Source organism: Eptatretus burgeri, chromosome 12, assembly GCF_056783735.1.
Source record: "Eptatretus burgeri isolate ZD-2024b chromosome 12, Ebu_testis_v1, whole genome shotgun sequence".
In the NCBI taxonomy this organism is placed as follows: Eukaryota; Metazoa; Chordata; class Myxini; order Myxiniformes; family Myxinidae; genus Eptatretus; species Eptatretus burgeri.
In genome coordinates this window covers 65,456,682-65,471,500 of record NC_140972.1, presented here as the reverse complement: position 1 = coordinate 65,471,500, position 14,819 = coordinate 65,456,682, and the positions used below count along the sequence as shown (strand labels likewise).

The 14,819-nt window shown below is 45.0% G+C and overlaps 1 protein-coding gene across 8 annotated transcripts in view; it reads left to right on the top strand.

The window, feature by feature from the left end:
- Positions 1-14,819, top strand: part of LOC147015783 (sodium-dependent phosphate transporter 2-like) — a 105,442-nt gene that overhangs the window by 58,126 nt on the left and 32,497 nt on the right. The window contains exon 2 of one of the 8 annotated variants that reach the window (XM_085848299.1): positions 988-1,135. The exons of the other annotated variants lie outside the window; for them this stretch is intronic. Coding sequence (XP_085704425.1) covers positions 1,117-1,135 — 19 coding nt within the window. The 5' untranslated portion in view covers positions 988-1,116. The remainder of the gene's footprint in view (positions 1-987; positions 1,136-14,819) is intronic. 8 annotated transcript variants of the gene reach the window in all.

Genomic DNA, 14,819 nt, shown 5'->3' with positions numbered 1-14,819 from the left:
CATTGCGCACAGGGCCACTGTCCCGTGCTTTTGAATTTGTGTTGGAGTTGTACAGAAATCCTCGATTAGAATTTGCTTTGCTGCTCATCCTTGTTCCACATTTTTTTTGCACCGCAAAGGTTTATGACGGCAGGGATTTCGGATTTTAAAACGAATCTTTCTCATCCACATTTTAAACTTTGGCATTCATGTCTTTAATCAAACTTGTTTTATATAATTGTGAGGAAATACAAATACAGATGCCTTTGAGATTATCACACGGTCATTGTAAGATTCCCCTCACTTCCTCCCCCCCCCCCCCCACGTCCTTGTCAAAGGAATCTCTATGATTTTCATAATCTAAAACCAAAAAGGAATGGTTGAAATATATCTTCTTCTTGCGTATGGCAGCTTGGCTGCCGGGTAGCTATCATTTTTTTGGAACGCGACTATGCCGCTGATGTTGTGCCCCTATACCAGTACACCGGTACTCATTTCGCCGACTTCAGAAGGATGGAGGGCTGAGTCAACCCCACCTTATGTTAATTCATTGGCAAGGGTTCTCAAACTCGGGACCCTAAGATCCCAAGCCAGCCACCCGAACCACTGAGCAAACACCAGGCTTGTTGAAATATATTATCGAATTACAGAGAGAAGAAACGAGTGTTGTTTGATGCTCATAGTCAGTGATTTGCTGACATACTTTAATAAAAAATAGCAGTAAGCAGTTTGCTGTTTGATGAAAGAAGTTCTTTTGAAATCAACATTTTCACAAATGATTGTGATTGCTGTATTTACTCAGAGATCAGCTTCAGGTGTTCGGCCCAAAGCCGAGATTCCCGAGAAGCAGCACATTCCCACTTCAGCTCGATAAATGTTTTTATTTTATGTTATTTATTTGGGATGCCAAGATAGCTTTAGGGGTTTGCACACTTGCTTTCGAGCTATGTAGTCTTTGTTGGAATGTCAAACCGGCGAGAAACTATCATCCTGGTGACGTGCATGCAGGATGAGGCATCAGTGTATGCGCCATCCACCGGAAGAACATTAAGCTCGCCGTCTCAGCTGCTAACACTGGATGGATGTTAAGCTGGGTGTCTCGTCTGCTATCATTAGTTGGTGGACGTTCAAGATCCCATGAAGTCTTTCATGAAGAGTATGTGAGTTATCGTCGGCACCTTGGCCAAATTGCAAATTCATGTCTGAACTGTAAGCAGCAAGTTGTCTGGTCTTCATGCAGGCTCCTTGCCACCAGGTTACACTGCTTGCTGTCTCAGTGTGGTTGTTGTTTGGGTATCGGCTCCTGTGCTATAAACAAATTTGCATTCCCAAGTTGTTCTCATGTATCGTGTGAACTGCCGTCTTTGGCTTTGAAGGGCAGCCGTGATGATGAATGTTTTAAAACAGATGACGATCAAGGAATGACTTGTTGGCAGAAAACAGCAATCTCTGAAATAACTGATATTGAAAGTGCATGGAAATATTACATTTTTACTCCTCTTTGGTTTATGGTGAAAGGTTTTGAAAAGGTGGTGAGACTCCACCTTGACAGATAATTGAGACCTTTCCTGGTGGCTGATATCATACCTTGACGAGTTGTTCAGCTTCAAAACGGTCACGTCGTTCGTATTCAGCACACAGCTGTGGGTTAGCATCTGTTCTCATAGGAGCACAGCAGTGCCGCTGCTGTAGTGCACGTATATCTTAATTGCCCCCCCCCCTTGTAGGTTCAAGCAGAAATTTTGAATTTGGCCAGGGTTCCAGCAATAGTTGGCCTACTCTTTGGGAAGGACGCCGTTATAGCTTCAACACCCACCAAGTAATGCCGGCAGATAGGACACTCGGTTTACCATCTATCCGAGAGATTGCACACATTCATGTCTCGTCTTGCATGTAAAATACCAGGATGGCAGCTTATAGCTAGCTGGGCTGAGATTCAAGCCCAGGCTAGATAGCGCAGAGGTGAGTGTACATACCGCTCGGACGTCTGGGTTATCCTGCTAGCCCACAAGCCTCAAAATGAAAGTGAAGGATTGCTTGTCTGTGTCTAATGTAAAATAATAATCTTTAAAAAAATAAATATATCAATACACCTTCCAATGAAAGGCTTTTGTACATCCCGTCCAATCTAACCGTCAAGTAATCTGCTGTATTTTGTCTGAGATGGACAGGTACGACAGCATACAGTTTAATGATCAGCTCGCTGAAGCTTTTGAGCTTACCAAGTGAATGCCTCTCTTATACTGCAGGACATCTTGTGTTCCTTTGGATCACAATTCCCATCCATCATCAGGAAAATGTCACATTGACCATTCGACAATTTCTTACCAACTCTCTCAAAATGTACTGTATCTATCATAAGCGATACCTTTGTGCAATCGATCTTTATATCTTGTTTCTCCAGGTAGTAAAATGCAGAGTTTAGAGATTTATCGTGACACTCGAAGGCAATTTGGCATTTTTTAATGAATCAGCTGACCCCTTTTGAGATATTTTAAGTTTTTTTTTTTTTTTACCTTCATGTGTGTGTAGGAGCATTCTCCGAAGCGGTGTAAAGTGCATGTTGCACCCAAAAAGGATTCTGCTGTGAATATACTTTCTGATCCCCATCTCTTCCCACCACTTCCCCCTTCCCCCCAATATGTTTCATGTATAACTTCCCTCCCCTCCTATTATCTCTCAAACGTATTTCCCTTCTCTCCTCAAGTCAGGTCAGGTCAGGTAAGGGAGCATGCGCTGGAGCAGCGCGTCGCTGTGCTCCTCACTCTTCCCACATTCTCCTTACCTCCTTTTTCTTTTCTATTATTATTATTATTATTATTATTAATTTTTTTCCTCTTCTATTGTCCTACCTTATCTTACCTTTTAATCATTTAGCTACAACCCCTGTGTGCATAATACATAGACTCACGCAGTGGCCTGCAAAAGTATTTATCCCCCTTCCAAAGTTTTCACATTTTGTTGCCACTTGAAGCTTATTTCATGATGTTATCAAATCAAACTTAATATATAGAGTCGTCACAAACTACTCCTAAGTGATAAAGCTAAAAAAATTATATAAAATGTGAATATGTTTGATTAACAGAGAAAATTAGATGATTTTCAATTGAATAGGTATTCAAACCCTTTTCCTAATTAACCCAAAATCACTTCAGGAACAAATTATTTGTTTGAAAGGTTACAAAACAAGTTTAATTGGTTTCACCTGTAATGTAATCAGTGGTTTAACTTAAACAATTAATCTCCTCCACTTAATGACGGAGTTTTTTAAAGGTGCAACTGACTTGGTCGACCAACAACGTAAACATGAAGACCACAGAGCTTTCCAAAGAATCATCATCATCATCGTTTTACAGCTGGTCCACTGCTTGCATGTGTAAGCCGTGGTTCACCTCATGGCTGCTTTCCAGGCTGCACGATCTCTTGTCAGACCTTTAACTCTAAGATCATCTCTCAGCAACACATCCCATGTTTTTCTCAGACGGTCTCCAGCTCTCCTTCCATTCACGTTCATATTTATACACCTCCTCACACAACTGCCCGCCCACATCCTTTCCACATGTCCGAACCATCTCAACCTACCCCTACGCATAACCTCACTAATGCTTTCTACACCTAACCTATCTCTTAATTCCACACTTGGTTTCCCGTCCTTTAGTGTCACATCACACATCCACCTCACCATTCTCATTTTGTTCCGTTCATCCTCCTTTTTTGAACACTCATGTTTCGCTGCCATACAACATCACACCTGTAACACAAGCTGCATAAAGTTTTCCCTTTAATCGGAGAGAGGTCCCTTTTGATGTCAATAGGCGCAACAACTTCCGAAACTTCCTCCAGCCACTTCCAATTCTTGCATTCACTGCTGCTTCCACAACACCACCTGCACTAATCACATCACCAAGGTAAAATGATTTATCTACACATTCCAGAGATATATCTCCATAAACTAACCTTTCTGCTCTAACTCGAGTCACTTGTTTACCTGCGCAAACAGCACATTGAATTCAAGTCAGGTGCCACCTGCAGTCTACCCCTGATGCCACCACACCTCTTGTGCACCTAGCAGTTGCAGGATTCACACAATATTGAATTGCGACGTACACCTTTTTTACAGACAACACAGGGCCACCTCCATCTTTTCCACACTTCCTTCTCCCACACCACTAATCAGTACTTTTGTTTTCCCTATATTCACTTTCAGTCCTCTGGCCTCCATACCCTCTTTCCATACTGTATATTTACTCATTACCTCTTCCACACTGTCAGCTATCAGCACCAGGTCATCAGCATACAGGAGTTCTCAAGGTGAACCTCCTCTAAATTCCTGTGACATAGCCTCAAGAACCATGATGAACAGAATTGGGCTAAAGACTGAACCCTGATGAACATCCACTTTCACTTCAAAATCCTCACTCTGCACTCCAATTACCCTCAGAGATGTTTGGCCCATCACGCATTGCCATGACTACCCTAACTGACCAATGCTCCACACGTAACTTTCTCATGGACCATTGCACCACTTCTTGCACCACTTCTTGCGGCACCCTATCGAACGCCTTCTCCAAATCCACAAATATAAAGTACAGTTTATTCTTCCCCAAATATTCTTCCTGTAATTGCCTAACTATATAAATTGCCTCTATCGTGCCCCTTCCTGACATGAAACCAAATTGCATTTCATGTATATTAACACTCTGTCTCATCAATTTATCCATAACTCTCTCTATCACGTTCATTCCATGGTCCAACAACTTTGGACCCCGAGAGTTGCTCTGAACTAAGGCATCCCCCTTCCCTTTATAAATATTCACCATTACACTCTTCAACCAGTCATCTGGGACAGATGTCTGCTTTATAGTTGCATTTATCAATTTAGTGATTAAATTCACTCTAATATCATGAGATGCCTTCATAATCTCTGCGACACCAGTGCTGCTCGCCGCTTTACCATTCTTCATTTCATCGATGGCTTTCTTCACCCATTCATTCTTTATCTCAGGTGATGGGCCCTGCACCGGCTCTACTGCCTCCAGAATATCCCTGTTCCAAGGGGACTCCTCATTTAGAAGGTGCTCAGAGTAACTCCTCCAAGCATTTCTAATCTCCCCATGGTCAACCAGTACATTTCCCATATCATCCTTCACCCATTGTTCTCCTATGAGATCCATATTTTGACTGATCATTTGCTTTGCTATCCTAAATATCTCCCCTCTACTATCTGCATGCATTATTCATCACATCTGAAAGTGAATCCTGTACTAATTTTTTTTGCCTTGTAAACTTCATTTCTACATTTAGCCACTAAGTATTCCTCCTTATCCCCTCCCTTTTTCCAAATCCTAAAGTCGTCTGTTTTTTCTTGAATCGCCATATCCACCTCATTATTCCACCACCGTGTAGCCACATGTCTAGCTGGGCCCTTCAACCAGCCACATGTCTTTTCAGTAGCACACAGCAGCTCATCTTTGAAAGAGTTCCAACAACTCTCTACATCCTCTCCTACCATAGGGTTTCCAACATTCATTTCCAGAAGTTCCTGATAGAAATGTTCCTTTACATCCTGATCTCTTAGTTTCCATACTCTTCTCCTTGGGACGTAAGGTTTCCCCTTTTCCCTGCTCCAACTTAACTTTACATCGCACACAAGCAGCCGATATTATAAGGTACATTCTTCTCCACATCCTTAACCAACTTCCTTTCTAATATCCAAACTAGAAAGTAGTCAATCTGGCTCTTTATACCTCCTGACTCGTAAGTGATCAGTCTACTCGGCCTCTTCTTAAACATTGTCTTGCAGACGACCATATCTAAAGCGTCCCCAAACTCAAGTATTCTTACACCTTCAGTGTTTCCAACTCTGAAAACTGACCCACCATTCACACCCCCGTATTATCCTTCTGCTTATGCTCCAGCATATCCATTCAAATCCCCTCCAATCACAACTTCTCTCTCGCTAATGACTGAAACAACATGCACAAGTGTGTTCCAAAACTCATCCTTCTCCTCCTCACTTCATCTTATCTGTGGGGCATATGTTGATACTACTGTTGATACACACTTATCAAACAACAGCTTTAGGACTATAACTCTTGCATTTACCCTCCTAACCTCCAACACCTTCTCCACCCACTTCTCAGCCACCAGTTCCAGAGTCACAACCTATCCAAAATAATTTGTACCTATCATTTCTACTTGTGACCATTCTTGCAGCACTTCCCTTCCACCTTCTTTCTTGCACACAGCACACATCCACTCTTCTGCGGCTCAAAGTTTCCGCTATCTCACCAGCTCTACCACGCATAGTATCAACATTCAGATGAGCAACTCTAACACCTATCTTGTCATGCCGAGTGGGTGCTTTATGCATGACAGGTTTGCTCGCATTTGTAATTTGTACAGCCATATATTTCAAAGGGAAAGTAAGGCCTAAGTCACATTTGCTCTACGGCGAGGATACGGCGGCCGTACGCCCTCTGAATTGACAGAAACGTGTGGCGGCCGCAGAGTTTCTGCGGTGGCCTCAGGGTGGCCCTACGCCATTTGGCTATCTTTTACAGGTCGTAAGGTCGCCGTGGAATTATAACGCGGAGTTATAACTTTTTTCATTTCTACATTTGCCGCAGCAATTCGACAAGCCGAAAAAAAAAACTGGTAAAAAAAAAAAATTAACCCATTCGTTACCTTCCGTCTGGCCGCACGTTCGCCTTAGGGCCCCCCTGCGGTTGCCTTGTGGGCACCTTGAGGTGCTGACACCTTGCGTCTGCCTTGAAAATTTTATGGCCACCACAGGGCCCCCTTAAGGTCACCATGCGACATCAAATCAAAGACCATATGGCAACCCCACATTTTCGGTCTCCACAATTTCTAAATACCCCGTGCTGCTCCCCGAAAAATAAAAACATATGTGACCGCTACATTGTGTGACCGTAGAAATACTGCGGCCACCGTATAATTGCTAGTGGCCATAGATTTTGGAGACCCCACGGCCGCCGTGGCAAATGTGACTTAGGCCTAAGTGAGGGAACCTTGGTATAAAAGCCACCCTCCATGGTATATTGCCACAGCAACCCCAGACATCAGTGCACTTACATGACCTGATGCCGTAACACCAGCAGTCCAGTAGCCTCGTGGGTGACCCACTTCAGGGACGACATAGTGCTAAAGCAGACGGGGTATTATTCGCCTGCTGATAGAGCAAGCCTCCCAGTATGCTATTTTTTTTGTATACCTTGGTCGAGGCTCGTATGAGAGCTAACACACAACTCACAGCAAGGAGGCATGAGACAGACAAGAGGGGCGGGAGTGGAAGGGACAAAACAGTGGGGAACAGACACATTAGGTGAACTGTGGAAGGGAGAGGGATGGGGATGGGACGGGGAACATGGCGAAGAGAAGATGGACATTTCAGGGACTTTCAGGAAGGAAAGCAGGGGAATTGAAGGAAGTGGGCTTGGGCGGATTATCGGGGGTAGAAAAGATCGAGGATTTGAATGGGGGAAGATAAGAGGTGGTGGTGAACAGCTGTTTTGAAAGCCTGGAGGGAAGAATGGGAAAGAATAGAGTGAGGAAGTTTATTCCAAAGGTGGGAAAAAAGAGGAATGAAAGAGTGAAGATGAGCAGTGATTCGTGATTTTGGTAGTTTTACCAGAAGGGGGTTGTTGGCGGACCTTGAGCGCCCTGTGGAAATGTGGTGGGGACAAATCGCAGAGAGAGCAGGGGGGGCAAGGCTGGAGAGGAGTCGGTAGAACACAGAAAGACCACCGACCAACCTGCGGTGATTGAGTGAGAGGCCCAAAGACTCAGCTTCATTGCGGGAGATGCCGATGATCTTAAATGCCCTGGTTTCGACAGCGTGAAGCCGAGAAAGGTGGGAGGCAGGAGCACCAGCCCAGAGGGGAGAGCAGTACTCCATCAGGCTACGGACAAAAGCTTTGTAAGTGGCCAGGAGCTCAAGAGGGCCGAGGAAGGACTTTGCACGACGGAGGATTCCCAGTCGGCGACTGGCTTTTGAGGCGAGGTTGGAAATGTGACTTTCCCAGGAAAGGTCATGGCAGATAGTGAGACCCAGAAGCTTGAAAGAAAAGACTTCTTCCAGAGGATTGTTGAGAAAGTGGATGGGGGGGTTTTCTAAACGGTCCTTTCGAAGAGACATAGTGAGAGTGTTACTATGACTGGGTTCAGGCTCCTGTACTATCAGGGAGTAAGTGCCAACCTATTAAGACACACACCCTGTACCCTCTGGGCAATGCAGCAACACTGCCCAGTGTCACCACAGCAACTAACCCAGATGGGGAAACACAACTTGGGTCCCCATTTTGCCAAAAGGCATATTTGAGGCATGTTTTTGTGGTTGATGCCCTTCCTGATGCCACCACAGTATCAGCTGTCGAGCTAGTCTTTGTCTAAAATGTCATACCCTACAAGGAAGCAGGAGGATTTGCAATCAGTTTCCTTCTCCTCTGTGGACTGCTTACCAAGGCTAAAGAGCTCCACCTGCCCTAGTTGGGTTGGTGAGTGCAAAAGCATGTCCTCACATCTGAGAACCATCCACACTACACCTCGAGGGTACCAACTCACTCTGAGATCCTCCAGACATTTAGCCAGTGCCCTCAAGAGCAATGTTATCATGGTGTACCACGAGGATGTACTCTGGATGTCTTGGCGAGGGTAGAGGTTATGTACTGGGAGGAAGGACTTACACACTCGGCCTTCTTTTCGCTCACAGAGCTATCCGGCGGCTGTAGCTAAAAGCAAAGAGTGGTAAACCACAGCTTACCTTACTACAGCACTCGACGTATACACCTCCCCTGTGGGAAACCACCACACCACAAATAAGTCAGACATAAAGTGGTGGAGAAGCACCATTCAGGAGATGGTCATATGAAGATTTCAAAGTCATTCATTATCTCTTTGCGTACAATGAAATCCATCATTAAGAAGTGGAAGATGTATCATACCATCCAGACTCTACCCAGATCAGGTCATCCATCCAAACTCAGCAGCCGAGCAGGCAGGAAACTGGTTTGGGATGTAACTGTAAATCCAACAATGACTTTGATGAACAATGACCCCCATTGCAGACTTGCAGATCTTTCAATCAACAATATCCCGTTCTCTTCACAAATCCCCGCTGTCAAGCATGGTGGTGGCAGCATCATGTTGTGGGGCTGCTTTTCATCAGCAGGGATTGGCAAGCTTGTCAGGCTGGAAGGGCCAATGGACGGTGCAAAGTACAGGAGAATCCTTGATGAAAACCTGCTTGAGTCGGCCATGAATCCGAAACTGGGTAGGAGATTCACATTTCAACAGGACACTGATCCAAAGCACAAAACTAAAGCCACACTGGAGTGGCTGAATAACAAGAAAATAAATGTTTTTGAGTGGCCCAGTCAAAGTCCTGTCTTGAACCCAATTCAACATGTATGGTTAAACTTGAAGACTGCAGTCCATCGTTTATCTCCATCAAACTTGGCAGAACTAGAGCAATGTTCACGTGAAGAATGGACAAAGATTTCACCATCTCACTGTGCAAAGCTGGTAGAGGCCAACCCACAAACACTCAGAGCAGTCATTGCTGCAAATGGTGTTTCCACCAAGTACTGACCTCAGGGGCTGAATACTTATACAACCAGTGAATTTTGATTTGTAACTTCCTTCAACAATAAGTGTTTAGTTTTATCTCTTCAGTTATGATTAAAAAAGTTCATTTGGAAAAATTGTCTCTACATATTTCACAATTCATCTAAATGCAGCATGGTTGGGATGGGGTGAACACTTTTGTAGGCCACGGTATATGCCTGGGGGAGGTGACCCACATTTGGATAAAATTTGGAGGCAATGTAAGGGAAGTGAGGGAGGGACTCAACCAAAAAGAAACTTTTGGAGAAGTAATGAGGTTAATTGAAAGGGATAGTGTGGAAAAGAGAGTTGAGGAACATAGAAGCAGAATGGGAGAAAAAGTCGATGATTCTACGTATTACATATGAAAATTGTGGGAGGTGGAAGAGGGGTTAAATTGAGGATAAAATATACGAGGCAGAGGAGAAACAAGGGAGACTGGAAGAAGAAAGGGGGGAGTGTTGGGGACGAGGGAGGGGGAAGAAAGATGAGGGGATGAGGAGTGGTCATAATCTCTGCCGTTTTTACCTCCGCAACCGAAGGTGGACAGAGGTTGTTTTCACCTATTATTTGGCTGTGTGTCTGTTTGTGAGCAGGATATCTAAGCCTGGTGTTGGCTTAGTGGTTAGGGTGGTGGCTTGGGATCCTAGGGTCCCAAGTTCAAGCCCCGTTGGCCGCTGAATGAATACACCAGGAGGTTGACTCAGCCTGTCATCCTTCCGAGGTCAGCAAAATGAGTACCAGTGTACTGGTAAGGGGGACACTGCATCAGCGGCATAGCCGCGTCCCAACCAATGATGCAACCAGCAGCCACAGGCTGCACGAGATAGAGATAGAGATTGGAGATGGAGATGGAGATGGAGATGGAGATGGAGATAGATATATATATATATATCTCAAAAAGTTACAGATGGATTCAAATTAAACTTGGTGGACAGGTTGGATATGTGACGAGCACCCAACTAATTCAATTTTGGTGAAGATCCAGATCTGAATCTGGGTATGAGAATTTTTAAAGTGATGGGGCCAAAAATGATATATGTGCTGCAACATCATCATCTAATTCCTGTAACACTGGAATAATTTCTCATGCAAAAAGCTCTTTAATTCATGCGATGTAATCTGATGTTTGCAAAAGGTCACCAGAAATAAAATGTTGCATTATGAATCAACTTCCGGTTCTGGGTTTGGAGCGTTGTCAGGTCTCCTTCAGGGCTCTCTGCTGACAATCTCAAAGTCAAGTTTGCGGTCGTTATCTGTCCCGTTTTAACTGTTTATTTTCTCACGTGCATGTTACTATGTGTTCCTAGTTCGGTTTTGTTTCAAAAATCGTGCTATTTTGTGAGTTTTCTTCGACATTGTCTTACCGAGTGCTTGAGGCCTACCAATCGTTCCCCTTGGTGTACGATCGTGTTTATTTGTATTTTCTCCCCATTACCTTCAATTAATATCTTCCCCACTTTCCCAACATCCCTCATCCCTCCCAACTAAACACTCTATTTCTTGTCTTAAATAAAAAAATAATAAAAAACTACCTTTCTCCTTGCACACTCACAAGTCTCGATTCTTCTTCTTCTTCTTCTTCTTCTTCTTCTTCTTCGTCATCCTCCTCTTCTTCCTCCTGCCGGCACACCATCTTTATTCTACTGAGCTGACCCTCTATCGCCATTACCTTCACGATTTCTTCCGATCTCCAACCTTCCATTCTTGAATCTTACCTGTTCTTCAAAAATACATCAAAAAATAATAATCTTCCTTGTATCCTTTCGATCTCTCCACCTCCTGTCACCACGTGTCTCTCTCTACTCTTCCTGGTACTTTTCATTGACCCAGCAGCTTCACACTGCGTTTACCGTTCCAAATTCACCACACACTTCCATGATTTTACTTCAACCTTCCCTTTTCCGAATGTTACGCAATCCTTCTTTAAAATAAATAATTTCACTTTTGACGATACACCTCCCATATCCAAGTGCTTCTCCCATAATATAACCAAGTGATCTGTTTACCGATCCAATTTCACCATTCACCTCACGATTTTTTTTACAACAACTTCCATGACCTAATCTGTTGAACTCTCTCAAACAATAATAATATAATAACAATAATGATAATAATAAAAACGATCTCTTATAATGCTTCATTTTCCTCTTTCACACGTGTGGTACTCTTTACTGTATCATAATGCACTACTCTTCTACTTTTTTAAACAGACTGCTCTCAATTCGACCTCTCCTTCATACCTTGTCTAAAAAATCCAACTGTTACAGCGTTTCTTCTCTCCATTCTCTGAATTCGCCTTTATTGCATCAATCAATAAATGTGTTCAATCGCATCTCTGACCTAAAATTAAAAAAACCCCAATTTGCTGTGAATGTTCGCTTTCCATCAAACATTCTTTTTTTCCAATTTCAGTGCCAACTCACCCCTCTCACCCCTCCCTCTCAAACCAACCATCCCACTCTTCTCCCTCCAAGCCTCCCTCTCACCTCTCTCAAAAACTCCCCCCTCACCTTTCTCTCACCATTCACCTCCTCACTCATCCTTCTCAAAGTTGCCCCCCCACTCATCCCCAAAGCTGCCTCCTTCCACTGCCCTCTCACCTCCATCTCTTCACTCCACCTTCTCAAATCCTCAACTGCCTTCTTCCCCCTCTCTTGTCCCCCCCCTCTCCCTCAGCACAACAGTCTTTTCTCCTCCTCATCCGGCCCCCTCCCCTAGCTATTCTGCAATCCCCCACACCCTTTCCACAACCCCCCTTCCCCCCCCCCCTCATCCCTTGTCCTACCCTCCCCCTCCCCTCCCGCCCCCTGCACCCAAAGCCTCCTCCCCTCCCTCTTCATTAAAAGTGTGGACCTCAAAAATCCGGGGCCTTCGCTCAAACCTTTCAGATCTTTCCATACAGGTTTTCACTGACAAACCAGACATAATCTGCCTAACAGAAACTTTCCTCCCCCAAGACGTGTCTGACTCCCAAGTATCTCTCCCTGGTTACTCCCTCCTCCGGTATGACAGACCTGAGCCTCGTCCTGGTGGAGGAGTTGCTCTCTTCATCAAAAACTCTATTCCTCACTCTCCATGCACTGCCCTCACTCACCCACACCCCCAGGAATACCTCTGGCTACGGTTTCCCCTCCACTCCCACCTCATGTTTATATGTGTACTGTACCGTCCACCTAACACTGATGACTCCATCTACACCTCACTATCCGAAAACATGGACCAACTTCTATCTTCTCATCCAAACTCTCTCTTCCTCATATGTGGCGACTTCAATTGTCATCATGCCAGTTGGCTAGGTGTGGGTACCTCTCTCACCTGCCATGGCACTTCAGCAAAAGCTTTCTGCGATTCATTGGGACTGTCTCAATCTGTCAACTTCCCGACCCGGATCTCAACCAATGGTACTCCATCTCTTCTGGATCTGAGTTTGACAAATTTCCCTGATAATATCTGCCGTTCTTCCTTCGCTCCAATCGGTTCTTCTGACGACGTCCTTGTCAAAGTGGACATCTCTCTGGCTGTTACCAGAGAACCACCTCACCGCCGTCGAGTCTGGTATTTCACTCAAGCTGACTGGCAGGGTCTCCAAGCAGCCATCAAACTTACAGACTGGTCTCCTATCACTACTTTCTCAAACATCAACTCATCCTGAGAATTCTTTCAAAGAAACTTGCTCTCCCTCATGCACAGATTTATCCCCTCTCCTCTTCAGTTGTCCTACCCTTCCTCCCACCCATGGTTCACTGAAGCTTGTGGTGAGGCAGTTGTCCTGAAACAACTTGCCTTTGCCTCATGGAAAGCAAACCCAACTGAGGGCAATCTCAGTTCTTTCCACAAAGCTCGGAACAAGTGTGTATCTACCCTCAGGAGAGCCAGAAAACAACATCTTTCTCATCTCAAGTCTGAACTCTCAAACCTCTCTCCCTCCTCAAAATCCTGGTGGCATCTAATCAAATCTGTTTCTGGTGTATGTTCCCCCTCCATCGCCTCCCTTATCTCAAATGGCCACACTGCTGATACCGCACGTGAAAATGCTGAATTCCTAAACTCGGTGTTTGCAGCTAAATCTTGTGTCCAAAACCCATCACTTTCTCTACCCACCTTACCCAGTCGCACCCAACTGTCCCTGGACTCTGTGTCCTCTTCTCCTGACAAGGTGGAGAGCTTGCTGTCAAACCTCGAGTCAGATTCTGCAACCGGTCCAGACGGCATCAGCCCATCAGTCCTAAAAGCCTGCTCTTCTGCTCTTGCTCACCCTCTCTCTGTTCTATTCTCCCTCTCATTTGCTCAAGGTCATCTGCCATCTGCTTGGAAATCAGCAAACATTACTGCCCTGCATAAAAAAGGTGCAAAAACAGATCCCTGCAACTACAGACCAATCAGCCTTCTCCCAATCATCAGCAAGGTGATGGAATCCATCATCGCTTCAGACATTAAATCCTTCCTCTTCTCCAATGGCTTGATTTCCGATCATCAATTTCTTTTCAGACCAGGTCACTCTACCCTGGATTTGTTGCTTCTGCTCTCCCAACAATGGATGGAGGTCCTCAATACCAGACAGGAAATCCGAGCCGTATCCCTGGGCATATCACGTGCTTTTTACATGGTCTGGCACCCTGCCCTGCTCACCAAACTCTCTTCCTATGGTATCCAAGGCCATCTCCACTCATGGCTCGCAGACTTCCTCTCCTGTCGCAGTCAACATGTGGCCCTAAATGGAGTTCTTTCATCCCCTCTTCCTGTCCAGGCTGGAGTTCCTCAAGGTAGCGTTCTGGGCCCTGTTCTTTGTCTGGTTTTCATCAATGATCTCTCCGACTCTGGAAAATCCTCTATATCTACTTGCTGATGACTCCACCCTCTGCTGTACCATCTGTCATACCTCAGACCGGCAAGCAGCAGCTTCTTCGCTCACTGCAAATCTGGATAAAATCACAAACTGGTCCAACATGTGGAACATGTCTTTCAATCCTGACAAACCTCACACTCTCACTATGTCTCTCCGAAAGGACCGTTTAGAAACCCCTCCCCCCCCCATCCACTTTCTTAACAATCCTCTGGAAGAAGTCCTTTCTCTCAAGCTTCTGGGTCTCACTATCTGCCATGACCCTTCCTAGGAAAGCCACATTTCAAACCTCGCCTCCAAAGCCAGTCGCCGATTGGGAATCCTTCATCGTGCAAAGTCTTTCCTCGGCCCACCTGAGCTCCTGGCCACT